General features: G+C 44.9%; 2 protein-coding genes across 2 annotated transcripts; one reads left to right on the plus strand and one right to left on the minus strand.

The window, feature by feature from the left end:
- Window positions 1-3,815: 3,815 nt before the first annotated feature.
- Window positions 3,816-8,949, plus strand: KDELR3 (KDEL endoplasmic reticulum protein retention receptor 3). The gene is made up of 4 exons (XM_014467748.2): window positions 3,816-4,191; window positions 6,262-6,420; window positions 7,041-7,293; window positions 8,168-8,949. Exons 1-4 carry the CDS (start codon window positions 3,892-3,894, stop codon window positions 8,206-8,208), a joined length of 753 nt encoding a protein of 250 aa, XP_014323234.2. The 5' UTR covers window positions 3,816-3,891; the 3' UTR covers window positions 8,209-8,949.
- A 2,299-nt stretch (window positions 8,950-11,248) lies between these two features.
- DDX17 (DEAD-box helicase 17) lies at window positions 11,249-27,858 on the minus strand. Its single transcript, XM_006102429.3, has 13 exons — window positions 27,482-27,858; window positions 24,010-24,160; window positions 22,971-23,070; window positions 21,644-21,777; window positions 21,276-21,341; window positions 19,599-19,740; window positions 18,852-19,012; window positions 18,594-18,766; window positions 18,152-18,262; window positions 17,842-17,903; window positions 17,046-17,105; window positions 12,881-13,117; window positions 11,249-11,965 (listed from the first exon to the last, which is right to left on the minus strand). The coding sequence occupies exons 1-13, from the start codon at window positions 27,529-27,531 to the stop codon at window positions 11,457-11,459; spliced, it is 1,956 nt and encodes a 651-aa protein (XP_006102491.1). The 5' UTR covers window positions 27,532-27,858; the 3' UTR covers window positions 11,249-11,456.
- Between the last annotated feature and the right edge of the window lie 27 nt (window positions 27,859-27,885).

The following is a 27,885-nucleotide window of genomic DNA, read 5'->3' on the forward strand; positions in this document are numbered from 1 at the left end:
GCTGCCCAGGCCTTCCTGCCGCCATCTTTGTCTGCTAGGGTCCTGCCGGCCGCCCTGTGCTTGGCACTGGGGTGCGGAGATGCAGAGATGAGGGTGGGTTTCCTGTGGGGGCCTGGGAGGCAGAGGGCCAGCCCTGAAGGCTTCCTGAAGGTGCAGCTCTGTGCTGGGTCCTGGTAGACGGCAGTGTTACCAGGAAGGGTGGGCTGCGTGGGGGGCACGGGGTGCAAAAGTCCAGAGGTCACAGAGGGCAGGCACATCCCTGGAGGGGCGAGCAGCCCAATTGGGGGTGGTCTGGGAGGCGAGTCTGGAAGGAGGGTGGTTCATATGTGACAGAGTCTTGTTTGTCAAGCTAGTGAGTTGGTACTGGGGAGCCGTGGGAGGCTTGGGAGCAAGGGCGGGCGCTCAGAAGGGGACCCGAAAGCTGTGCAGCGGGTCCAAGAGCGGAGGCAGGGAGAGCAGCGTGGAGGCCACCAGCCTGGGAGGTTGGGTGGGGACGAGGGGTGGGTGCTGATGGGAGGGTCACTGCAGAGGGAGGCATTCTGGACTGGGAGGCCATTCGGGTTTGGGGTTTCTGGGGAGATTGGCACTGACGGCTCGCACTCGGGGGAAGGGGGCCAGGAATGCCGAGAGGGGAGTTTGGGGTCAGAAGGTGTCAGTGATGGGAAGAACCAAGCTTGGACTTGTCCCTGCACTTCCGTGGAGGACTCTGGGCTGGGTGTGCAACCATGATCAGGAGGGGGCGCTGTTCTCCAGCCCATCCTGCCCGGCACTGTGCTAGGTCCCTGGCATACAGCACGGGCTCGGGCTGGATCCTGGGCTGAGGAAGCGGACTTTCTAGCTGTGGGACCACCAATAAGCAACAGTAGCGGCTGAGTAAATGACCTGGTCTGTTAGGGGAGAGAAAGGACAGCCTGTGCATGCCAGAGAGGGCTTGGCACAGGCCTGTTGAGTGTGTGAGGGTGAGGTGCCCCCATCCCAGCCCTGTCAGCCCCGAGAGCAGGGCCCGGTGTGACCCCGCTGACTCAGCCCTGGAGGCAGAGGAGACTGGGGCTCGCTTCTTGTCTGCCCCTGACTCAGAGTGTGACCTTGAGACTCGGTTTTCCCATCTGTCGATTGGGAGGGAGGCTGCACCTGGTCGGTGGCCCCACTGTGCTGAGGTGCCCTCAGGGACTCTGGCCAGGCCCTGACTCGGCTCCCTTCCCTGTCCCGGGTCTCCATGCCCCGCTTGCTTTGGTGGAAATGACGCACTGCTCTCAGACGAGTGTGACAGCCATGGCATCCAGACCACCAGGGCCCCCAGCACTGCGGACAGTGTGATGCAGCCCAGGGCCTGGCAGGCTGAGGATGGCGATAGGGGAGGGCTGGGGGAGGCCGTGTGAGGGGGTGGCCAAGCACCCCCACCAAGCTGCTTCCTGGGCCTCCTAGTGGGGCTGAGGGCCCCCAGAAGGCCTCTGAGGGCTCAGTGAGATGGCCTAGCAACAGGCACAGCCCAGAGCTGTCAGTATCGCCTCCCCCGGCGGGCTCGTTCCCACCCTGTTGCAGTGCCAGCCCCCCAGGAGGCACTCAGGTTCCCATGGAATCAGCCCTGCCTGTAGGTGTGAAGGCGCCCATTTTACAGATGGGGACTGTGAGGCCGGCCTGCCAGGCTGTGCTGGCACATGGGCCCAGTGCTCTCTGGAAGGTTAGGGGCTTCAGCGGTGTTCATCCTCAGTCATTAAAAATATTCCTCTCGCCCGGCTGGCGTGGCTCAGTGGTTGAGCGTCAACCTACGAACCAGGAGGTCACGGTTCGATTCCCGGTCAGGGCACATGCCCAAGTTGCGGGTTCGATCCCCAGTGTGGGGCGAGCAGGAGGCAGCCAATCAATGATTCTCTCTCATCATTGATGTTTCTCTCTCTCCAGCGGTGTTCATCCTCAGTCATTAAAAATATTCCTCTCGCCCTGCTGGTGTTGCTCAGTGGTTAGAGTGACAGCCCGCTCACTGAAGGGTCACGGGTTCGATTCTTGGTCAAGGGCATGTACCTGGCTGGATTGCAGGTTTGATCCCTGGCTCCAGGGGCACATGTGGGGATCAAAGGCAACCAATCGATGTTTCTCTCTCTCTCTCTCTTTCCCTCCCTTCCACTCTCTTTAAAAAAATCAAAGAAAAAAATATCCTCGGGTGAGGATTAACAAATATATATATATCTCCCTCTCTCCGAATTGTCCATCACCAGAGGAATAGTCAGATCAGGCACGTTCAGGCGCAGGAAGGAACCAGAGCCTGAATCAGGTAATGTCACTTCTCGGTGCCCGACTCCCCAGTTGTTCCATTACATTTAGGATAAAATCCACAAGTGTCACCGTGGCTGGAGGGAGGGAGAGAGGAGCAGTGATCAGATGTGGGACCAGGGAGGCGGCCGGCAGGCCCTCCTGAGCCCTGATGAGGATTTGGTTCTTTATTTGAAGGGCTCTGGGCTGGCTAAGAGCCCATGGGAAGAGCAGTTGGGGGTCACTGAGGCGGGGGCCTGGCTGAGTGAGGGGCAGGGAGTGGGAGCCGTGGAGCTCAGAAGCAGGGAGGCGGGGGACCAAGGGGAGAGAGACTGCAGGCTGGCTCCTGGTTTTCTGGCTGGAGCGTGGAGGGGATGTGGCATTATGAAGGGGAGACAGGAAAAGGAGGGGGCTCCCGGGGAGACGATGAGTTTGGTCAGGCGGGAATACATAGGTCAGAACTCGGAAGAGTCCGAAGCGCGAGTGTCCCTGCCATGGGGGACGGGACGGGATGGGAAAGGGACAGAGAGGAGAGGTGGGGGTGGCAAGGCTAAGGTGGGAGGAGGACAGGAGCAGCCAGAGCCGGTGAGAAGCCGGCGGGGTGGACAGTGGTTCAGGGTAGACGTGGTTCAGGGTAGAGTGGGAGAGTGGACAGACCTGACCTTTGGATGCAGAAAGGTGGGCCCGCGGACGGGTGTGGTGTGGTGGGCTCCACACTGGTGTGGGCTTGAGAGAGCGAGGGAAAAGGGGGGCAGGGCCCCTGCTCCCCTGGTTCTGGAACCGTCTCTAGGACGTACCAAAAGTGGCCCACGGGGGCCCAGGAAGCACGCCAGCTTCGGTTCCTGGATCGGATCCCGGAACAGAGGAGGGTGTCCGTGTGAAAACGCTGAGATCCAGATAGAGCTTGGAGTTGAGTCGGTGCTCCCCCAGCGTGAATGTCTTCGCTTCGGTCAAGCTCTGTGGTTATGCAAGACGCAAGCAAGGGAGGAAGCCGGGGACGGGTGTGTGGGAACTCTGGCCCTGTCTTCGAAGCTCTTCTGGAGATCTGAGATTATTTAAAATAAAAAGCTAAAAGCAAAGAGGCCGAAGCAGGTGAGGAAGCAGCATAGAAAGTGGGACTCCAGTTTTGTCCCCTCAATGCATCTGTGCGTGTCCTGTGTGTGCACAACACAGGAGCCGAGAAAGGCTGGGAGGGACGCAGGCGGAGGCTTTGGGACGCAGGTGATGGCTGCCTTTTAGCTTACAGCTTTGTGTACATGCTGATCTTTGTTTTACAAAGAGTAAAAATAGTCCTAACGTTTACGACGAGAGAAAAACAGGCTTTTTCACATTTTTGGATTTGGAAAAATAAATAGAATGTTCCCCTGGCCCCGTGCCTTCCTCCACCTGCTCTGGTCTCCCTGGCGAGTCAACCTTGTCGAGTCAGTGAGTTGTTCTTCAACAGACAGAGCTTTGGGGATTGTCCGTGGGGCTCTGGGGGTGGAGCACAGAGAATCCTCGGGGCCCCCTCCTCCCACTCTCCCACCCGTCCCCCTCACACCACCGACACCGTTTCCAGAGCAAGAACCAAGGCAGGCCCACGCGGGCATTGGGGACTCAGTGTTCAGTCTCTTTGGAGGTTGGGAGACAGACTGCAACCCAATGAAAGGAACAGAGACTCAGGTGACCCGGCGAGAAGGGTGTTTCCCGCTCTCCGGAGAGCGCAGCGCCTGCACAGGGCGTCTGCACCAAAGGAGACGGGACGCTCTGGAGGCTTCTCCAGCTCAGGCTCGGGCTTCTCGGGTGCACATGGGCCTAGACGTCTGTGTCCTCACGGCCTCCTGTCCCCCTCCGACCACAGGCATCTCTGGGAAGAGCCAGATCCTTTTCGCACTCGTCTTCACTACCAGGTACCTGGACCTGTTCACCAACTTCATCTCCATCTACAACACAGTCATGAAGGTGAGGGGGGTGGGGGCCATGGGGGTGCCTGCGGAGGCCCCCACACCATGAGACCACGCTGGGGAACTCAGGCTGTGGAGCCAGGCAGACCTGGTTTGAGTCCTGTCTAAGGAAGAAAGGCGTCCTGGGAGGGAATCCTCCCTTATCTGGCAGGGCTACTGTGAAGATGACAGGAGAGAGCATATGTAAGTGCCTAAAACCCAAAGCTATTTAAGCAAAGTGAGTTCCCTTTCTCCTCCATTATCAGAGATGCCCCTTTGGGATCCCAGGCATCTTGTTCCTAGGATTGGGGGAGGAGGCTGCTGTGGGTGCGAACTTGAGTGTGAGGGCCGGAAATCACTGTCTCTTTAAATTCAACACACAAGTGGTGCCGTTTCTTCTCTGCCCAAGGGTCTGACTTGTGCCCTGCAGACCAGCCCTTAGCATGGCTCCTGAGGTCTAGGAACTGTGAAGAGGTCAGGTTCCACATTTTTGTGACATGAAGAAGTGATCACCTACCCTAGCTGGTTTGGCTCAGTGGCCAGAGCGTCGGCCTGCGGACCAAAGAGTCTAAGTTTGATTCCGGCCAAGGGCACGTACCTGGGTTGCAGGCTCCTCCCTGGCCTGGGCCCTGGTTGGGGCGTGTGCAGGAGGCAACCAATCGATGTGTTTCTCTCACATCGATATTTCTCTCTGTTTTTCCCTCTCTTCCACTCTCCCTAAAAAAAATCAATGGAAAAATATCCTTGGGTGAGGATTAAAAAAAAAAAAGAAGTGATCACCACGTCCGTGATTCATTCGCTCATTCCAGCATTTGTTTTGTGCTGGGTCCTGAGTTAGCGGCTGGGAATTCAGAGGTCAACAGGACCCTCTTATAGGAATTCCCTCCTAGGGAAGACACTGTTACACAGACATTTACAGAACATAGGATCATGGGCAGCAGTTAGTATTTTTAGCTATGGTGACAGAGTATGTGTGCCTCATTCTGGTGAGAAAGACTTCAATGAAATAACCTGAATTGTTTTTTTGTTTATTTTTAAACCTCACCCAAGGATATTTCTTCTATTGCTTTTTAGAGAGTGGAAGGGAGGTGGGGAGGGAGGGAGGGGGAGAGAGAGAGAGAAACATTGATGAGAGAGAGACACATAGATTGGTTGCCTCCTGCACAACCCCAACCGAAACCTGAGGTCAAACCTGTGACCTTTTGGTGCCCAGGCTGACACTCTTATTATTTTTATATATTTTTATTGATTTCAGAGAGGGAGAGGGAGAGAAACATCAATGATGAGAATTGTCCATCGGCTGCCTCCTGCACGCCCCCTAGTGGGGAATCCAGCCTGCAGTCCAGCAATGTGCCTTGATGGGGAATTGAACTGTGACCTCCTGGTTCTTGAGTTGACGCTCAAGCACCGAGCCACACCAGTCGGGCACCACAAATAACCCTTTAGGCCAGTGTAGTCCCAGACCAGCAGCAGCAGCATCACATAGAAACTTGCTAGAAATTTAGATCCTCAGGCCCACTCAGACCTACTGAAGCAGAAACTGGGCGGTGAAGGGGCAGTCAACTATGTGATTTTGATGCATCTCCAAGTTTGAGACCCTCTGGTCTAGAAGGTTTGAGGCCAGATCCTACAATCATTACATGCTGGAGGACAGCTGCTGCTAATTAGAAAGAGAACGTTTCCGAAGGCGCAGTGACCAATGGGCTCAGGGGGTGTTAGTCCTTGTGGAAGAATGCTCACAAGTCACTGATGCGCACCTAAAAAGCTCTGGTTTTAAAAGAGCCCTGTGATGCCACTGAGGAATCCTCCCACAAAGACCAGTCCTGGCCTTTTGCCTGGGCACCTCTGGGTCCTCACCGTAGCACTATCAGTCCCAATTAGAAGCATCAAGTTACTAACAAGGGTCATTAGCTTCAGGTTCTAGGCTACTGGACCGAAGAGAAATTGTTAACACATTTCACCTCTTCCACCTGAAGGCAGAGCACTAGCCATGAGGCTGGGCAGGTCCCCGCTCAGGGTGGCTTTGAAGCCCAGCCAAGTGGCTGGGAAATGACTTCATCGATACCCCCGTGTCTCTCCCCCTTTGCAGCTGGTTTTTCTCCTCTGCGCCTATGTCACAGTGTACATGATCTATGGAAAATTTCGGAAAACGTTTGACAGTGAGAATGACACGTTCCGCCTGGAGTTTCTTCTGGTCCCAGTCATTGGCCTCTCCTTCCTTGAGAACTATAGTTTCACTCCCCTGGAGGTAAGCAAGGGGCCCCGGGGACTAATTCTCAAAGGTAAACGTGCGCCCAACGTCCTGCCCTCTGGACTCGTGCCTGGGCCTGTTTTATTACTGATTGTTCAGCGGGAGGTTTAGAAATGAGCAACAAGCTGTCCATACCGCCCCATTTGAAAACAGCACATTTCCCGTGGTGATCAGGCACAAAGCCTCACAGCACCACCTAAGGCTCTTGAGACCTGCCCAGCGGGTGGTTAGTGGGCACCAGAGCACAGCCCAGGCCAAGGTTTCAACTCTGTAGTCTGAGCTGTAGCCCAACAACCTGGGGCAGCAAGCACCTCGCGAGATTCTGATGCTGGTGTTCTCAGTCTACATTTTGAGAAGCCATGGCCTCAATCAAGGGGAGTTTATACAATAAAATTCTGCAGTTAAAAATACTGAGCTATGGAAATGTTCACGCTGTGGTGGGGGGGAAAAAAGCTTCTTTAAAGAGGTTGAATGATATATATTAAAAATTATTAAGAACATGATTTTTTACTTCACTGTATTCTCTCCAGTAAACATACTTTAGAAATTCCTTTAAAGAGATGGGCCTCTTCTTGGTCTTGACCAACCTCCTCTGGACACTTATCTCGTTGGCTCAGATCCTCTGGACTTTCTCCATCTACCTGGAGTCGGTGGCCATCCTGCCCCAGCTCTTCATGATCAGCAAGACTGGAGAGGCTGAGACCATTACTACCCACTACCTGTTCTTTCTGGGCCTGTACCGGGCACTCTACCTGGCTAACTGGATCAGGCGGTACCAGACCGAGGGTTTCTATGACCAAATTGCAGTGGTGTCTGGAGTGGTACAAACCATCTTCTACTGTGACTTCTTCTACTTGTATGTGACCAAAGGTAGGTGTTGGGAGATCACAGCAGTGTTGCTGGCACCTGCCATTCCGTATTTGAGTGGATATGGAAATGTGAACAGAGGCAAGTCTCTGCCCCTCATGGTGCTTATTTTAATGGGAAGACATATACAATATTTTCAGGACATGGTGCTATGAAGAAAATTGTACAAAGGGTATATGCTGTATGTACAGTGCTAACCCTGTGTATAGGGAAGACCGCTATGAGGCAAGTTTGGAAAATAAGGAACAGCTTATATATACTATATAAGCCCCAAGGCAAGAATCTGCTTAGTACAAAAAGGCTAGTGGGGTCCAGATCTATAAACTTGGGGATGTCAGAGGTCAAGTGTGTCAGTCACACAGGGACATATAGGCCAGGGTGAGGGGTTTGCTGTGCATTCTGATTACAAAGGGCTGCTGTTGGAGTCACTTAAACCAGCGGTCGCCAACCTTTCAGACCTCATGGACCACCAGTTGGCAACCACCGATTTAAACCGATCCACCAGCTGCCAAAGCAGGATAGTTTAGGGGCAATTGCAATGGTTGGGAAGAAGTCATCAGTGGAGAGAAGTGAACAGTTCTCTTGGGAGTAGAATGAGGGGCTGCTGATGGACTGTTTGAGATGTGGACTAAAGGAATCAGGTGTTAAACTTATGGCATAAGGGAGTGGTGGTGGGAGTATCAGAAACCAAGATGGGGGGTCAGTGAGATGTAGTTAACTTGCAGTGAAGTTCCCCTCTTGGCTTTTTCATCTGAACAGCTGTGAACTGGGCATTAGAGATACTAAGATTATGCACAAAGTTATAAAGGAGTCCTCTCATCAGTATGTTTTTTTTTTCCTGAAAGAACATAATATTCCATCTCTTATTTTCTTCTAGTCCTTAAAGGAAAGAAGTTAAGTCTTCCAATGCCAATTTGAGGGCCCTCAAAGAACAAGGATATGAAGCCAACTATTTGAGATGTTCTACCGAGCAACTTAATACAGGACTCAGACCAAATGTTAAAATTAAAGCCAGAAAACTGCTCAGTGTGCATGGATTTCAGCAAAGCACTGATCATTCTATCTAGAAGACCTCATCAATAATACCTCCCTTACAGAGGTAACAAAACACTTGGGCCAATTACATAAAAATGGTGCCATACAATGTCAACAGGAATATCAAACCTTAGTTGGCCAACTCACAAATGGGTCAAATAAACTACGGCCTCTCAGGCCCTCGTGTGAGGCATGCTACGGCAATCCCAATCTGGAAAGATGTCCCTCTGAGTACAAAGCACCAAATTTACAAGCTCTGGCAAGACTTAGTTTCACGCTCACCTTTAAAATCAACTCAGGTCTTACTGTGGCTCATTGTAGTTCCACACTCAGCATACTTTAACCCAGTTACAATCTTAGGTCAGTACTGTTAGCATGACGACCATTTACTGATGAGGAAACATACCCAAGCCCTTTTACCCTACTAGGTCTTGTTTTTTGCTTTGTGACTCAAATTTGCATTAACACCAATCAATCCCACCTCCCTTTCACATTTTTAGGTGCTAATAACTAAGGCAATTTCCATCCCCAATCCGTCTTGAAGCAAATAAAAAAATGTAAGAGGACCACCATTGGCTGTAGTCACAATTTTTAAGTAATAAAAAGCTCACACTTTATTGTCAACAGTGTTTATTTATACCTACAAAAGAAAACAAGATGGTATCAAAAGGACAATTTACAAACTAAGAATAGTAACATAGCTCTTAGCATCCTGTGCCTGGACATCACACATCTACAATCTTTCAAGTCTTAACGCAACAGGAATGTGTTCAGAGACCAGCAAGGACATGAATAGAGAGCACTGATCCCAAGCAAAAGCCACCAACCTTTGAGATGACAGAACTCCACACAATGAATTGTTGAGGGATTGGGGAGAAGCAGCCCCATAGCTTAATGTTGAAATCCTTTCCCTAAGTGAGTTCAACCATGACCGCATACCTAGCATCAAATGAGATCCTGTTGCCTGTGCTCTGAAGCTAAGGCTGACCCTGAATTGTGAGCGTCAGGCAGAGGCAGAAGGTTACTCTAGATTACAGGAACAACCCTGCTAGGTTCCAGCTGTGCTCAGGCCACAACAGCTTTTGGGATTTGGAACATGCTATTTTGACTATATGATTACAATATCCCTGGTGGAAAAAAGGGAGGCAAGCAACAGACAAACTATTTATTGCCTGCTTGCCCAGAGACCTTTCCTAAAAAGGGACGCTTCTCAGACCTGCAAGTATGACAGCCCCTCTGGTGGCACCTGTTTTGAAAAAAAAAAATCAGAATTCTCATGTAGAAATGCCTACAATCGACTGGTCAGTGCTTAAACAAACAAAAACATTTTTTTTAGGAGGGCAAGAAGAAAACACTTTGGTTTGAAAGCACAGAGCAGTTTTGCCATGTTTCTCCTGTGCCTACTACCCTCTTTCGGCCTCAACTTCTATTAAGGGGGGAAAAAGAAATTAAGAAAAAAGAAAGGAGTGGGGGAGAGGTGTAGGGGTGGGCAAAGATCTCACATGCATATATTTCAACTTATGCTCACAACCTACCTGTATGTTGTATATTCAACCACACTTTCAGAACCTCTCAGAAACAAACCCTTCTCTCTCCCTTAATTTCAAAAGGAAAACAAAAAAACTCAAGTATTTAGATATTTGGATCTTACAAATGAGCACGCACTCAGGCCTTAGCCAAAAAATGCAGTGGCCCCTTCCCCCTTCAACTACACTGTGAATGAGCAATACTGATGACAGCATTAATTACGTCTTACACTAGATGACAGGTTTCTGACTCTGTCTGATCTCCCTGTACTGTTCTAGTGAACACGAGCGCAGAAAAGTCTTTCCAGGCCTATTACAGGTAGTCTCAGTGAAACAGTCAATGTTATTATGAAGGGGACAAACTCACCTACCTTCAGATGGAGGAAAAGGAAAAGGACTTAGGTTATAGTCCTCGGTACCTTTTTGTAAGCACTACCTACCTGTAGAAAGCTGAGTGCAAAAGGATGTCAAGGAAAATTTGCACCCACAGCTGTTACAAAGCACAGCAGACAACAGAGTATGAAGAGAGTAAGAGTTCTTTCTTAATAAACCCTTAAGATTCTTTATTCAAGATAACTTGGCCAAAAGGGCTGAGTAGCTGGCAAAGAGTTGCTTTTATTCTAGCTCTATAGTTAAAAAAAAAAAAAGAAAAAATTGCCCATTGAGTATACTGTTTATAATTAAAGGTGGTTTTTACACTGCAGGTGAATGCACTTAACTGGTTAATAAAGTAAATTTCCAGTGAGCATTTATGTTCATTCTGCGAACAGCAGCTGTCTGGTTGAAAAATGAATTTCACAGATGGTCCCTGTTTATATGGGGAAGAAAAATAGGCAGCTTCCACCCAGATGCTGAGATGCTCCTTTTAGCCATTGCAATAAACACTTGGGTTTTTAATTTAAAAAGATACACTTAAAATACTCAGACTTGGCAATTCAATTTCTAACCTGACACTAAAATGATTATTTTTTAGTCACTGGGAAGGGGGAGGCCAGATTGGGAGACAAAACCAATTAGGAATTTTTCAAAACTGTGAATGCACTTAAAAAGCAATCAGCCAAAAGGACAATGGCAAAGCACTGTCTTAAAAACTCATCAGGCCTGAGGAAGCCTGTTCCAGCTTGGGAGACATTAAAACCGATCATGGAAAACACGCCGGGAACTCTCTCTTGGTTTAACTCAGTAATAGGAACAATTTGAAGCACAGATGCCATCTTCTTCTGCAGAATTCAACCCTTTACCCTCCCCACCCACCCCCAACTCAGGACAACAAAAAGGACTCCCATAAAAAGGGCCTAATACCTTGCTTTTTCTTTTAAGATGAAAAATAGCTCAAATATCCTCAACATGCAAGAAGTTGGGGGGGGGGATCTCTTCCAGTCAGCTATATATATGTATTTTTTACAAAAACTATTACAGACTGGATCAATTGGGCGGGCAGAAGAACCCTGCCAGTGAATTCTAACTAATCTGCATAAAAGACAAACCACAATGGTTGGGGGGGGGGGGCGTTTAAAAAGAGAAGGGGAACAGAAAAAAAGGGAAAGACAGCGTTCCTTTAAATGTAGTAAGTCTGCACAAGTCACTACCACTTGAGTGGTTCATTTACGTGAAGGAGGAGGGGAAAAAAGAAAAAAGAAGGTAAAAAAAAAAATAATAACCTTCTACCCCATTACCTTTCATACTAGAAGTCCAGGAGGCTTTACAAAACTGCTGTGACATCAGTGGCTGTGGTGCTGCTCCAGACCGGCCTAGCCCACTAAACTGCTGGCTAGAGCTCTGTGAACTTCTCCCAGCTGAGGTGGCGCCACTAGCCCCGTAAGTGCCAGCGCCATATTCCTGGGCTGTATAGCCACTGGTGCCATAAGCAGCTGCACCATAGGTGCCCTGAGCATAGGTGTATTGGCCTGCTTGTGCTCCAAAGGCAGAATTTGGACTTCCATAGCCACTGCCGTTAGCATAACCAGCTCTATCGGTTTCACTACGATCCCGATAACTTGCAGAGTCTCTCCGGCCACCATCCTTTACTCCTCGAAGCCTCCGGTCACACTCATCCTGATACATCAGATTGGGGTTATTGGCTGAAGAAGCGGTCCGGTATCGAGAACGACCTCCTGATGAAGGATACAATGAATTTTTAATGCCAGACTTATGATGAAAACCTAACTACATGTAAATGTTCTACTAGGTACAAAAGTATTCAACATTCTTTCTTGATATTTAACTAGCCCAGCCTCCAAATCAGTACTTTAATTTGAATCTTTAATGAGACATATTCAAAAGAATGGTAAACATAAAGAATTTCAATTTCCTATCCATTTAGAAACTGTATTTACTTGAGGATTACCAAGAAGCAAAATCTTAAAAATGTAGGAACAATGGCAAAGAGGTATGTGACTTACCATAGGATTAAAAAAAAGACAAGCAGCTAAGCTCATACCACCATGAAAGAAGGGACCCTCTACTAGTGCACAGTGGTTCTCAAGAATTGCTTTATGGTCCTAACTGCATCAGAAGCACCTCACAAGCTTTAGGAAAGATGCTCAGGTTCCTAGCTCAATTCTAAAGCTCAAAAACCTGTATATATAAACCTCTCAGGTAATCCCAATGTAGAGCTTAAATATGCATGCAATAAGCTGGGGGGGGGGGGGGTACCAAAATGGTAGTCAGGAGGTGTAGGTTCTAGTATATTTTGCAACTAATTTTTAGATCCAATAACTTTGCCTGCTCTACCACCACACAATGGTGTAAAATTAGGTGTTAAAGTAGCCATAATTCAGCTTAATTTTGAACATACACCAGGTACTTAAAAATACAAAGGTCAATTTTATATTATCTACAGAAATAATATGCTGGAAATGTAGGACCATCACACTGTCTTACTCAGAAGAGATTATAAAAACTATTAAGCACTGTCCTTTGTTATTGAGCAGCATACTTAAAGCCTTCACAGAATTAAAAAAGCAAAGCACAATGAATACAAAAAGATACCTTGGCAGTACCTGGAAAACTCCAGGACTTACCCTTACCCCCTCCTCCGCCGCCTCCTCTGTGGTCCACCAGCTGCATCAGTTTGGGATTGATAGCCTGATTAGCTTCTTCCAGCACTTTGATCAACTCTCTGGCCTGCTTGAGGTTTCCCGGGGTGAAGAAGGTGTAGGCCGTGCCCTTGTTGGTGCTACGGGCTGTTCGGCCAATGCGGTGCACATAATCCTCGGAACTGTTTGGATAGTCATAGTTGATCACAAACTTGACATCTTCCACATCTTCAAAGCCAACGGTGAGTCAGTGTGTAGGTGGACGTGGCAGGGAAAGAGAAGGTAAAGGACATGCCAACAACAGGTGGAAAGCACAATGCAGATGACAGCAAGAGGAGAGAAGATTAAGTTAGTAACCACTCTGAACAGGAACAAAAAAAGACTCATCCCAACAGAGTAAAAGAGGATTAATGATTCTTGGGACATGCACAAGAAGTGGCATCTTTATCAGCTGTAAAATCCTAAGGGAATCCCATCCAACCATCCAAACTCCTGCCTCTTCTGTCTGTATTTTAACCAATATACCGACAGAAGTCACACCAAATTCCAGCTCTATATTTTTCAAAACTGGAATGAAGAAAGTGGTACCACCATTAAGTTAAAAGGCCAAATCACTTCTACTCTGTTGGGAGAAGCCTGTCAAAATCTACAAGAAATATAACAAACTTACCTTTAAACCAGTCACAGAGCACAATGAAAAAACAAAACAAACAAAAAAAACAAAACAAAAAAACCTCCATATACTTTATTACATTTTAAGGAGACTTAATAAAAATATTTTAAAATCTTTTGCTCTTATATTTTAAAAAACCAACCAGAGCCCAAGTATACATCTAGTTTCCTTTGCAGAAACATCCAAATTATCTTTCCCTTTCAATTACAAGAGCACATTACACTAAAATTTCACTGTACTACCAAGCCCAGCTCTGCCAAATGAAGGTATTTTTGCTCAACTCAAGGTTATTTTAACTCAATACTTGCTTCAATTGATCAAAGATTGTCTATGTAACCTGGGAAATTAAATAGCCAGAGTGTGGGAAAAACCATGAAACCTTGAGACACAAGTTTAATGTTCTGTCCACTGCTGGGAATTGAATTGAATAACCTCCTAATGCTTAAAGTATGTAAATGTTAGTGTAATGCTTTCAGCTAAATGTACCTTTTTTTTTTTAACCTACTTAAACAAAAACAAATTTAAGAATATAACAAAGAATCCTAATGTTTTGTGGAAAAAAATCTGCATTTTACAAAGAATATTCAGAAAATATCCTAGATAAAACACAGATTTTTGTGATATAAATAATTAAAAAACATTCTCTGTTTGTTACCAGACCGATGCACACTCCCTCCTCCTTTGGGAAACCGCTGCAGCCGATCCCGTCTCTTTGCCTTTTATTTTTGGCGGCCTCCTTTCGAAAACTCCGCCTTCTGACACGGGACCACTGGAGCGCGGGGAGCATGCATCAAGGGTCCGTGGCAGTGAGAAGTCCCCACACACGCTCGCTCTGTGAACTGGCTTAGATGCTTCTCTGTAGCCCCATTTGGTTGCCAAGCGCCGGAGAACCTGGGTTCGGGTAAAAATTTCAGGTCCTCCAACGCCTCCCCCAAGGATAATTGGGGTGATTGTAGAAAAAAGTAATTAATAAAAAAATGTAAGTTACATCCAAAGGGTCAGACTGCATCTATTGCCCAGACTGGATTAATTTCAGGGGGAAGGGGTAAAGATTAAAAAAAAAAAAAAAAAAATCAGCTATTGTTAAAGGGCCTGCGAAGAAAGGGGCATTATGTCTGTTTCTTATTACAATAAAGGCTCCTCAGTCTTTACTGACCCCTAAAGTCCTGAAATCACACCAGAAAGACGAGAAGGCAGTCATCACAGGGGGCAGCGTGAGTCTCCGGCTAGGGTCGTTGATGCAATAAAGGAAAAACAAAAATTTACAGGGCCAGGACGGATGTGAGGTGGGGATGGGAAATTAGCTCCATGATCACATCTTCAGAGAAAGGATAATGCTCCTTAGTCAATCCCATTGTGTCTGACCATGGGCAGCAGAGCAAGCTGAGCTACTGCACGGGATGTCCAGACGTGTGCTTTCCTAGCAGAAAGCACTGGGGACTGAAGTCAACGGTTCAGATACTAATACTTGGGAGTATTTCTGGAGGGGTTCAATAGGGGGCAGACATGGTGCAAGTTCTTCATACTAGAAAGGTGTCCTGTACGTGCACAGAGCTGGCTGAGGACACGTAAGAGCAAGCGCAGAATTTGATTTTCTCCAGTCAAGCCTGCCCTCATGTTATTTGTGCACGGCCACAATATTATCTTGCTGCCTTTAGAGAAGATGCTGTAGCAGGGTGAGAAATTGAAAAGTTAATGTTTGGCCAACTGCCTAGGGTAACAGCTTTTTGTTTGACAAGCCCTATAACATGGCCTGAATCTCCAATCACTAATGGGTGGGACAGACTAGCCAATAGGCTCATCTAGAGCTGCTTCGGGCCAATGTAGATTTGCCTCAGCCATGTACTGAGTGATCTGCAGCTGATATCAAAGCTTCTGTTAAAAAACAAAACAAAATAAATTCAATACTTTTAGCTTAACAGCATGTAGTTTAAACAAAAAATGGAAAAATCAAAAATATCTAAGTGGGAAGGGAGTAATAAATAGTGATTTCCTGAGGATATTATAACATTATGGGAATCAAAGAACTTACCTGAAGGGAACATTTAAGAGGCCATCGCTGGACAGGAAGTGAAAAAAGGCCTGGTGACTCAGCTGAAAATTGCACCCCTGTCTATGAGGTAGAAGCCTTCACTTTCCAGGATCTTGTAGGACCTTGGTCAGCATTCTGCCATTTTGGTGGGTTTTCCCTCCTTTTGATTTTTACAAGGCAGCAAACAAAGGGGCCCAAAACAAGCACTGATGTTGAGTAACAAGAAACAGACTCGGGTATCTTCCCTCTCCCCGCACTTGGATGAGTCGGGGTGGGATGAAGAGTCTTAAGTTATTCTAATGGCAGCCAATTGATTTGGTTTAGAAATGCAGGGGGACAGGGAACCAGTATTTTTAAATGTCTAGGCAAGATGCACAAAGAAGCTACCAGCACATAGCAAGCCTGTTTAAAAACCACCATCCCTGAAAGCTTTCCTGGAACTGCTTTCAGGCCTCAGCCTCTTCTCCCAACAGGCCCAGTTCTAAGCGCACAGATCCAGACATGACCTCAGAGGGCAGAGGCAGTTTCAGTCATGGCTGCAGGTCACCACCTCTGAAGGAGGGAATGATGGTGCAATGTATAGTCTTCATTACTTTTGTATTCCAGTTAACTGAACAGCTGCTCCCTTTGCTAAATATTATGAGGGAATATGGTACTTCTCACCTTACTGGGCAAGAAATTAGGTACCAACCAATAATTTAAAAGTTATCTTTGTGACAGAAATAATACCTTTTTTAATGTAAAAGTTTTGAGTTACCCCTGTTTAAGCTAAGAATAGGCTAAAATACAAAATATCTCTGTTTATCTTAAATCATAACAAGTCACAAACTCCAGGGAAAAAAGCTTCAAATTAAGTTTTTAAATTGGAAGACGGCATGTCAATGATATAAGTATCGGTAGGAGGGGATGAATAAAATAGTTCCCATAATAATTTTACTTCAGTAAATAAAGTTGGGCAATGGAAATTTAATTGCAGAATGATATCATGTTTACAGACTTATTAAATCCCAAGAATATACTGTGTTAGCATTCGTGGAATTGGACCTCTCTCTCTATACAGCACAGACTGGTATAAGGAAAAGAGGAAATGGAAAACTAGTTTCTATCGGCTAGGTGCCATCGGGCTCCTTCCACCCAGACAACAGAAGCTGAGCTGTTTAACTGAACGTCTCCGCTCCCTCTAACTGTATGAACAGTCATGCCTAGGCCTTGCTGCAGACCAAAGCCTGTTTGTCAGGAGCAGGAAGAGATTTGGAAAATAAAAACCAAAAACAAAAATGCCAAGGTTAAAAAAAACTGTGGGGGTAAAATAAAATAAAAAATTAGGCTTGTGTATTCCTTTCCTTTAAATATTTATCTAAATACACGTATATACAACTCTAATTTAAAATGACAAATCTTTAAACCAAAAGATACATATACCATTGATAGAGACACCCATCTATACAAACCTAGCCCACGGGAGGCTACATCTGTGGCGATGAGGATGGGAGCCTTCCCAGAACGGAACTCTGCAAAACAAAAATGATACCGTGAAAACCAAGCTGCACACTCAAGACAATTTCAAGTGATGGTGTCAGACCATGCCTAGGTCTTTTACATTGAAGGGAAATTGTAATTCTTTTGAAAATCTTTATTTTTTAGCAGAGGAGCCAGAACAGTAATAGACTAAGTTACCTCTAGTAAGGGACACACACACACCATTAGAACTTGGAGCTTTCAGGCCCACCCCCTCATGCTTGGAGAAGGGAAAAGGGGCTGGAGATTGAGTTAATGATCAATCATGACTACACAATAAAGCCTCTATACAAATCTCAAAAAAATACGAGGTTTGGAAAGCTTCTGGGCTGGTGAGCATATCTATAAAGACAAGAACTTATTACATAAAGGAAGGATGGCATAGGTTGTACAAAAGTGTGAAGAGCCAGCATTACTGACCTTAAAGGACAGCAAAGATATGCCAAAAATGCCCCCAAATTCCACCAACTAGAGCAATGCCAGGCAAACTCCAGCCTGCAGGTCAAAGGGCACAATGCCTATTTTTGCAAATAAAGACTTGTTGGAACACAGCAAGGCTGTTTCTTACATATTGTGTCTGACCATTGTTGTCCTACCAGAGCAGAACTAGCAGGCGTGACACAAACCGTCACACAGCCTGCAAAGCCTAAAATATTTACTGTCTGGTCCTTTTACAGAAAGTGTGTCAGTCCCTGAAATAGAGTATGAACGATGCTGTTTTGAACTCACCATTAAGTACCCAATCTCTTTCTGGTTGACTCTTGTCTCCATGGATACACATAGCTGGCCAACTGTCAGAAGAAAAGTGACCAATATTTTAGAAATCTTTTTTTAAAACGGAGGAAAACTAAGCTTTAAAAAAAAGTGCAACCATATGGAATTATGAAGGTTTATTATAGACTACATAAGAAGACGACTATGTCCATTTAAAGAGCAAAGGCATTATTAAACTATTATACAACATTCACAATACCCATCGAGAAATTCCTACTGAACTATAAAACCCAAAACTAATCAATTACTTCGGTGCTGCACTCACCCATCTCTGCGCATCCTTCGAGTGAGGTCATCACAGCGTCTCTTTGTCTCTACAAATATTATTGTCTTATTTTCCTTTTCAGCCATTATTTCCTCCATGAGTTGGATCAACCTGAAAACAAGACCAGCAACAGTGCAGCCATTCAGAGACCTCCCTACACATTACGCAGAAGCTATGTCTGCAACATCAACCCCTACAGCACTTTCTCTTCACATTGCTTTCTATACAGCTGATAATTATCAGAGCTGGGATTTAAATCCAAGGATCCAGAATCCTTTGCCTTTAACCACAACAAATGACATGAAGGATAGATTGTTGGAAAGTTAGCAATGTTTTAAGTGTTTTCAGACCTCAAAAAAAAAAAGTTTCTCCAATGCTTTAATTTTGGAGGATTATTAAGGAAAGGTTGATCAGAATATGGAAACAGTGCAATCACTCATACTTGTGGTCTTTTTCACTTTCCATGCAGACATCCACGATCTGGAGGATGTTGTGGTTGGCACTCAGCTCCAGGTTGCCCACGTTGATCTGGGTGTAATCGCGAAGGAAGTCCTCCGCAAGCTGTCGCACTTCCTTTGGCCAGGTCGCACTCCACATCAATGTCTGCCTATCAGGCTGTAAAGAAAGGAAAGGCTTTCTTAGGCTAAGGAACTGCGACAGGCAAAGGGTATAAATAGAGCGTATTACCAGCTTTACACACCCTGATTTGGTCAACAATTTTACGGATCTGGGGTTCAAAACCCATATCAAGCATTCTGTCAGCCTCATCCAGTACAAGGTAAGTACATCGGCGAAGATTTGTCTTTCCTGACTCCAGGAAATCTATCAGGCGCCCAGGAGTAGCTATACAGATCTCAACACCTGTAAAACAAAACCGAAGATCTAGCAACTAAGAATCTTTTTTTTTCTTTAAAGCCTCACCCAAGGGTATATTTATGTATGTTTTTTAAATTGATTTTTAGAGAGAGGGGGTAGGGAAGAGAGGAAAACATCAATGTGAGAAACAGCGATCGGTTGCCTCCAATTTGCGCCCCGACTGGGGATCGAACCTGCAACCTTTTGGAGTACGGGACAATGCTCCAACCAGCGGAGCCACCTGGCCAGGGCAATTAAGAATCTTAACACACTGTCCAAGCCTTGGCAAACTAATAAGCACCGTCTCTGGTGGTGGTACTCCATGCTGCAGAGAACTAGCTAGCTACATTTTAACTTACTACCTGGAAAAGCACGTTGTATGAATTTAGGCATAATCATCAAATCTTCACAAAGTATACGTAAGTCTCTAGCCATGTTGAACTTTCCCAAAGTAGTATTTTAACCATACCTAAAAATTTTAAGCTACTGAAATTTTTTCACAAGAACCCTCTATTTTAGTCTTAAATTTCATTCATAGAAATTGACAAAATGAGAAATTAATAATTCGTATATGCTAATTTTAAAAAATTACCTCGTTCCAAGTCTCGAATCTGGGGACCTTTAGGAGCACCTCCATAAATGCAAGTACTCTTCAATTTTGAACATTTGCCATAGTCATCAGCCACCTGCTGTACCTGCTGGGCAAGCTCTCTTGTAGGAGCCAGAACTAGACACTGAAACAAACAAACAAAATACTTGAAACACATATCCCAAGTTTTTTTTAAAAAAGTACAAAAGGCTATCTATCTAATTCTTTTTCTACTGTTTAATTTGGTACTTCAAAATATGTAATGGGGTGGGAGGATGATAGTTTACTTTTGACATATGGTTCATTACTGTTCATATATGCTATTTAAGTGGATTTACAGATTATATTACCTAGCTTTAACTAAAGAACTTCCACAAAATGAACAAATGGCTTTAAAAAGATACCTTTGATTAAGTATTAGCGAAAAATAAATGAACCCTGGCCGGCACGGCTCAGTGATGAGAGCATCAGCCTGCTCACCAAAGGGTAAAGGGTCGTGGGTTTGATCCCCAGCCCGATCAGGGCACCTGTGGGAGGCAACCAATCAACGTGTCTCTCCACATCAATGTGTTTCTCCCATCCCACCCCCTGCCACGTCCAACTCTATAAAATAGCAATGGGAAAAATATCCTCGGGTTAGGACTGTAAGAAAATAGAGCTGACCCTTTTCTGACTTCTAGTTTAAGCTCTCAGCCAGGCACCTTAGGCAAAAACAATGACTTATACACAATCTGATAAGTAGTTGGCCAAAATGATACAAAATTAAGACACTCTGAAACAGGTATATACACTGTTAACAATGAATCTTCCTCTTTACTGATCCATCAGATACTAGCTAATGATAATAAAGCTAACGCAGCCACATGGAATACATGACATATTACATAATGCAAAGTAATGTTATTTCTTTTTGTGGATATTAAGACATACTGCAATAACGTACATATTAATATAGCAAGCACGAGCTCAATTAAAAAAAAAAAGCACAGCCCTGGACACTGTGGATCAGTTGGTTGGGCGTCACCAAAAGGTCCCAGTCCAGACACATGCCTGGGTTTTGGCCTCAATTCCCAGTAGGGGTGGTACAGGAGGCAGCCCATCTATGGTTCTCTCCCTTTCCCTTTCTCTCTCTCAAAATCGATAAAAACATTTTAAAAAACAAAACAAAAACAACAGATACAAATGTATTCAAAATGTTTAAAGACCACTACTTGAACTTATAGGAAACAGCCGGAGTGAAAAGAATCAAAAAAAGAAAATCATGCTGCCATATAAACATTAACAAACCTGTTACTTAGCCACAAAGAATATACATCCCAAACCTGACTTAAATCCAGAGCAGGGACCTCATTTCTCTCCTCTTTTGTATCCCCCAGAGAATCACTGAGCAATTAAGAACTGCACGTGAACTAATGCCTATATATGAAGGTAGTATGCACAGTGCTTAGGAGTAATATTGATTCAAATTTAAGCTCAATTATTTATAGCTGTATGACCTTAGACAGGTCATTTAATTGCACTCTCTAAAATTTATCAGTAAGATGGGGATAATATCACTTCCAGATATGGAGGGTAGAGATGAGAATGAAATCTGAAAAAGTATGCAAAGCACAGTGCCTAAACACAATAATCTTTAAATTAGTTATTCTTAGAATTATAAGCAAAATGAAACACACTTACGATTGGACCATCTCCCCTTTCCAAGTATGGCTGATGGTTAATATGAACAATTGCAGGCAGCAAATACTGAGGGAGAAAAAGAATAAGTCTTGTAAGAAAACTGAGCCATTATCTTAACAGTTCTAAATTATCACAGTAATTTACAACATCCAACTAGGAAAATGAAAACAGTACAACTGTTGACCAATATGTGCAATGCAAATTTAAACAACAAAATGCTTCCATCTATCTCATATAGCTAATAAAGCTAAAATATTACTACCTACACAATATAAATTAAAATTTTATAAAGAACTGAGAAATATATATATTTAGAATAGCAAAATAAGTCACCACAATGTTGAAAATCTTCCCATGCCGGTACGTACCGCTAATGTCTTCCCAGAGCCAGTCTGAGCAATGCCCACCATATCCCGGCCACTAAGAGCCAATGGAAATCCCTGGCACTGAATCGGAGTTGGTTCTGTGAAATGCTGATCCATCAATACATCCATTACATATTCTGTAAGAGGATAAATATTAATGCTTTTAGTAAAACTAAACACACAGCCAAAAGAATTCTTTTTTAAAAATACTTTTATTGATTTCAGAGAGTAAGGGAAAGGGGGAGAGAGAGAAACATCAATGATGAGAGGGAATCACTGACTGACTGCCTCCTGCACACCCTCTACTGGGGGATCGAGCCAGCAACCCGGGCATGTGCCCTTGACTAGAATCGCACCCGGGACCCTTCAGGCCTCAGGCTGACGCTCTATCCACTGAGCCAAACCAGCTAAGGCCAAAAAAATTCTAAAGCACTGTTTTTGGCAAATTTACCCAGCTTTACCTCTCACCATGAGAGGTGTTTTTTTCTTTAGTTACTAAATCCCTGATTTTCTAACTACTACCTTTCAGAGAGCTGCTGCCAGAGCCATTTACCTTTCCCTTCAAAAACTTGAAAACCACTGCCCTCAAGTATCTTAACAAGGCACTGGCACATGGTAATCACTTATTGTTCCCCAAATTCAAATTATATCCAGCTGGAAAGCAATTCCATTCTGCTGGTTTTTTAACAGGTAGAGGCAAAACCCCTAGGGCAGCGATTTTCAACCAGTGTTCCGCAAGCATTTTTAAAACCTGCAATACCTGACTATCCAGTCAGGGAGAGGGACCTCTTTTCCTTAGATAGTCAAATAGAAAAATGACAACAGCCAGCCAGTGTGCTTGGCAGAAAATGTTTGTATTTTTGGTGGCCACAGAATTTTAATAATTAGTGTATGTGTGCCAAGGCTGAAAATCACTGCCCTGGGGGAAGAGGAAACTCTAGTTCTAAATCAGAAAATAGATGAGCATTAAAAAAAATCCCTCCTATGTAATAATATATTATTTAATTCTGGCCTTGAGGTTTTAAAAAATAAAAAAAATTTACAATTACTTTAAAAACATTTTTTAATTGATTTCAGAGAAGGAAGAGGGAGATAGAAGCATTAATGATGAGAATCATTGATCAGCTGCCTTCTGCACGCCCTACACTAGTTCATAGGTTGACGCTCAACCACTTAGCCATACCGCCAGGCCATAATTACTTTGGTGAAAAGTATTCTACTTGGGTTTTCAACAAAGTGACGAGTATGGTTCAAAACCTTTAAACAATCTATTACCCATGTTTACCATTCAACCCAAATTAACAATGAAGATCCTGGTGAGAATACTTACGTGGGAAGTTAGCATGATGGAAGGCAAAAACAGGTTTAGGACAAACATCTCCCCCTCTCACTGTAATCTCCTTCTTACGGCGTAGTTCATCAACCTCATACTATGGAAGACCATGAAGAAAGACAAATTAATAAACAAGTTATTTTAAACATAAAAAAACCTTATATAGCAATGTAGTTGAACAATTATCATCCAATTTGAAATCAAAATGAAAAACGATTGAGGAGTCACCCAACTTTGTGAGTCAATAAAGCAGGTGATAAGAGTTCCATTTTCCACACGAGAAAACAGATACTCAGAAATGTTAAGTAGCTTGCCCAAAATCAGAACTAGGAAGAGGGAGAAAATGTAATCCTATCCTATATAATAAAAGCCTAATATGCTAAGGGTCCGACCCGTCGCTGACCACCAGGGAGCAGGCGCTCCAACTGGTAGGTTATCTTGCTGCTGGGGTCCAGCCTATCGGGACTGGGCGACACAGGCCAGACATACCCTGGAGCCCTCCCACGGTCCCTCCCCAGCCTTGATTGTGCACCAGTGGGGTCCCTCAGCCTGGCCTCGCCTGAACCCTCTCGCAATCTGGGACCCTTCAGGGGATGCTGAAAAGCCAGTTTCGGCCCGATCCCCGCAGGCCAGGCCGAGGGACCCCACCGGTGCATGAATCCGTGCACTGAGCCCCTAGTAATGAGCTTAAAAACCAGGAGTACGCAATGCTAATATTTTAAATTTATATAACTTACTTTATAGATGAAAAAACATGACCTCATATACAGATAAAGCCATGTATGACAAACTGGTTGAAAGCATAACCAACAAATGAGAACCAAGCAATCAACACAAAAGTACATATTTAAACTAGTTTCTCTTATGAGTACTAGCAGTTTTAATAAGAACCTAAGGAAGTACCACTGCACTAAAATAAAACATATAACAGCAATAGCAATGTATGTATAAATTCTGGTTACTATGTCTACTTAGTTCATTATTGTGTATAAAAAAGGTAAATAAATAAATATACCCCACCCCCTCCAGAACTCACTGGAGTCAGCCTTGCCACTTCTGGATGTTCCACATAAAAGTTCTTCTCAAACTTGGGGAGCTCACTCAAATCCCACTTCTTTTTACGTAAACGCTCCCCAGGATTACCAAATTTCTTTGGGGGAAGGCCACCACCACCTCTTGCTCCAAATCTGGAAATAGCAAAAATTTTAGCTGTTAGTATTTTAAAAGAAATATACCTTAGGTGTCATAAAAGATGCAAAAGATAGGGTACAGTTATAATAGGTGAAAAATTAAAAATTATTAATATATCACGAGGATTTCAACCAGATTCTGAAATTCAAAAGAGTCTGAATTTTAATTCTGCCAATTACAAGGTGATTTTGAGCAAATTATTTAACTTCTCTGTCCCTCGGTTTCTTATGCAAAGTAGAAATACCACTTATTTCAAAAGTTGCTGTAAAGACTAAATGAGCAGGTATGAAGTGCTTAAAACAGTATCTTGTACAGTAAGCACTTAGCACAAGTTAGCATTCAATCAATACTTCCTGGGTATCCCTATATCACAGGTACTGTTTGAAGAGGTCAAGATATTAAAGTGAATAAAACAAGTCTCTACTCTTTTGTAATTAATATTCAGACAAGTAGGTAAGGGAAAACATTAGTTTAAGCTTAAGTTAAGGGTAAGACTGTGACAGGTTGTACTGACTATTTTAAAAGGTCTTAATTTCCTGGATTTCAAGAAATTCTTGAAACTCTGGCTTAAAGACCTAGCTAGACATGTCTCTAAATACAAATAGATATAAAGATTGTTGGCAGGAAATTTTCTTGGAGCCACTGAATACCTACATTCAATAGGCAGAACTCAGTCAATTGCATTTATACTACTGCTCAGCTGGCAAGAGAAACCAGGAACCAAAACAGGAAAAGCATAAAGCATATAGATACATGTATCAAAGGTAAAACATCTGTGACATTTTCAATATGCTCGCAGGTCCAAAAACCATCTGGACCAGCCCCCCACACACATTTGTAAATGAACCAACACAATTTTAGTAACAGAAAAGCCAAGTCTCTAAACAGTCTTGTAAAGAAAGTAAAAATAAACTTTTAGAGATTGTCAGTATAGTTTATGTAAATTTATGTGGTTCCTAGAAGGTGCCACTTCAATGCTGCTGCATTCCAATGTGACCAAGACCTTAAATAAGGAATTAGAACAACTTTTCAACAGTAAGGTTCCTGTTAAGGTTTATAAAAAAGAACCCCTTATTTTATTAAATAAAAATGTTTTTTCCTTTCTCCTTAATACCTTGGCTAATTATCCAAGACATACCATCCTACACTAATGATACAATTTGAAACATGGGGTTCTTTATAAATATGCTGTCTTCTACCTTTATAATTAATGCCGATTTCAATATATATTCAAGAGAGCCATTACCTTTGCAGAATTTTATAGCAAATTCATACCAACCTTTAAAGATGCATGTGTACTAATTACCCTGGCATACTGTGCTGCTCATTAAATGCTTTATTGAGCATTAACAGTTTAATCTGGCTCTACATACCAACATGCAACACCATGCTAGTTAAAATGAACAATGCACACTTTGGACTGTACAAGTACACTGACCTCACTCATTCCCCTTTGAAAATAATAACCCATTTCAGCACTGTAACACAGTTAAGGACAAAACAATAGCAATTCAAAACATGAAAAAAAAATTCATAGTGGGCAACCCACTTGGGTCCCCTCCCTGCTAGAGGGAGTCTGTCTCTCAATAAACTTTGCTTTCGCTTAAACATTTTTTTCATAGTAAATGTAGTTAGGGCACATATTTTGAGTGTCACTTTGCTTGAAATGAATAATTTTTAAAGCGTTTAAAAAATGCCATCTGATACTAAAGAGTCAATATGGGATAAACTAAATATGGATCAGTAATTCACTTTTCAAATTTTATTACTAAAGCATATATATGATGCAATGAAATATTAAGTCAAACAGGCAATAGGACATTTACCTGTACGTTGGTAGCCTCTGTATGCCTATTTCAAATTTACAACACCCATCATAACGACCTCGAGTGTTAAACATTCCCTTGCTTTTTATAGTCTTGCCATGTTTGTAGGTATCCTTCTATGCTTTATCCTACCACATCTTGCTTTTCTCTTTTATATTCTACTGTGTGAGTACCCACAACTTATCCAGTCGTTTATTTCCAATATTGTCACGAATGATGCTGGTACAAACTTGTCTGTACATGAATGCTGGACAGATGTGCAAGGATTCCTGGGCCTTAGAGCTTAGGGTAGAAAGCTTGAGAGGAATTACCGGACCACTAAACTTTAGCGGGTAATCTTCTTTTTCCTAAGGTTGTAAACTTAGGAAATTCGCTTCTAAACTTAGTTATACTAGGAAACACTTAACAAACGGCTCACTTCTAGTCCTCCCAACTTCTAAGGTAAAATATTTTCCTTCCGAACAAGGCATCAATCAAAATAACCCTTTTTTTATTTTGTAAATTAAGTGATCCCTGAGGTGCTTGTGACTGGTAGACCTGATGCTCGTATATCTGAACCCAAAGGACAAGTCCGGAGACAACAATGGCCCGAACACCTACTGCCGAGAGGCAATTACGAGCAGGACTCTCAACCCCAGAGGACAATGCACAGTGAAGGCGACTTTTATGACAAAAAAAGAACCGGCACAAAGCAGCATGGACCTCTCCCTTACGCAACTTTTCCGTTTCGTCGACGTTAAGATTTGCATTTCAGTGCCCCGGAGGACTTCAGTTTCAAACCTGCTAACTTCCCACCCTGTGGTCGTGGCGTTACAGCGAAAACTTTCCGGCCAGGCCGAGTCATGAAGGCTCCGGCCCAATTACAGAAAATAAAGCCCGAAACAGGGAAGAGGGAAAAAAACAAAACAAAACAAAACAAAAACCCTACAAAAACCAAACAGAAAACCCCTCCCTGCGCAAACACGCCCCTGAGATGGCAATGCATGGCTTTCTATCCCGGTGTGCGTCCTTGCAATTCCCTAAGAACGACTAATGGCGACTTTAAAGCGAGAAGACGGCCTCTGGGCTCAGGCCAGGCTTCCCGTTCCGCTGACAGCGTCTCCGGCGACAAACCGCCCGAGAGGAGCCCTTCCGCGCTGATTTCCCGGCGAAACCGGGCAACCCCGCTCTACTCCCCACAACATCCGCGCTGCAGACGGAGGAGGCCCCGAGGGCTCAAGTGACCTGCCCAGGAGGACAGGCTCCAAGCGGGGAAGCCCGGCGAGGCCCAGGCCGCCCCTCCGCCCCGACGGCCGCCACCCCTTCGCCGGGTCATCAGTGACCCCGAGGCCCAGGCCCTCTCACAGGCCGGGCACTAGGTCGCTCTTCTGCCCCGAGTGCCTCGCTGGCTTCCTGGAGTCGGGAGCGTCGCTCCAGGGCCGGGGGGCCCGACAGGAAGCACCCACTCCACCCCCCGCTCCACAGGCCTTTCCTCCTCGCCTCCCCCCTTACCCTCCACGGTCACGATCCCGGTCCCGGTCCCCAAAGCCGCCTCCGCGCATGGTCCCAAATGGGTAGAGGTCTGGGAGCGGGGCACGGATGGCCGCGCTCGGGAGGGCCTGCGGCTCCGGTCTGGTGACGACCGATGGCGGCGGCGCCTCCGCTGTTGGGGCGGCGGCAGGCGCGACGCTCTCTCGCTCCGACGCGCTATCTCCCGTCGCAGACGCCACCGTCGCCGCCTCTCTCGTCGGAGACGGTAGCAAACCACAGAGAATCGGGGTGATAAAGTCAGTGGGCAGGTTTGGCTACGCTCAAACCCGGCAGGGCCGCGGTTTAGGCGTCTCCTTCCTTCCCGGCGACTGCACAAAATGGCGGCCGGCGCTGAGGCCGCTCCAGCTTAACGCGACGTGCGTCCG

Source organism: Myotis lucifugus, unplaced genomic scaffold (assembly GCF_000147115.1).
Source record: "Myotis lucifugus unplaced genomic scaffold, Myoluc2.0 scaffold_413, whole genome shotgun sequence".
NCBI lineage: Eukaryota > Metazoa > Chordata > Mammalia > Chiroptera > Vespertilionidae > Myotis > Myotis lucifugus.

Coding starts and splice junctions, on each gene's coding strand:
- KDELR3 (XM_014467748.2), top strand. CDS start 3,892: ATGAAAGGAACAGAGACTCAGGTGACCCGGCGAGAAGGGTGTTTCCCG. Junction 6,421..7,040: donor ATAGTTTCACTCCCCTGGAG/GTAAGCAAGGGG, acceptor TCGTTGGCTCAG/ATCCTCTGGACTTTCTCCAT. Junction 7,294..8,167: donor CTACTTGTATGTGACCAAAG/GTAGGTGTTGGG, acceptor ATTTTCTTCTAG/TCCTTAAAGGAAAGAAGTTA.
- DDX17 (XM_006102429.3), bottom strand. CDS start 27,531: ATGCGCGGAGGCGGCTTTGGGGACCGGGACCGGGATCGTGACCGTGGA. Junction 19,741..21,275: donor AAAGGGGAGATGGTCCAATC/GTAAGTGTGTTT, acceptor TGTTTGTTTCAG/TGTCTAGTTCTGGCTCCTAC. Junction 17,106..17,841: donor AAGAGATTGGGTACTTAATG/GTGAGTTCAAAA, acceptor TTTGTTTTGCAG/AGTTCCGTTCTGGGAAGGCT.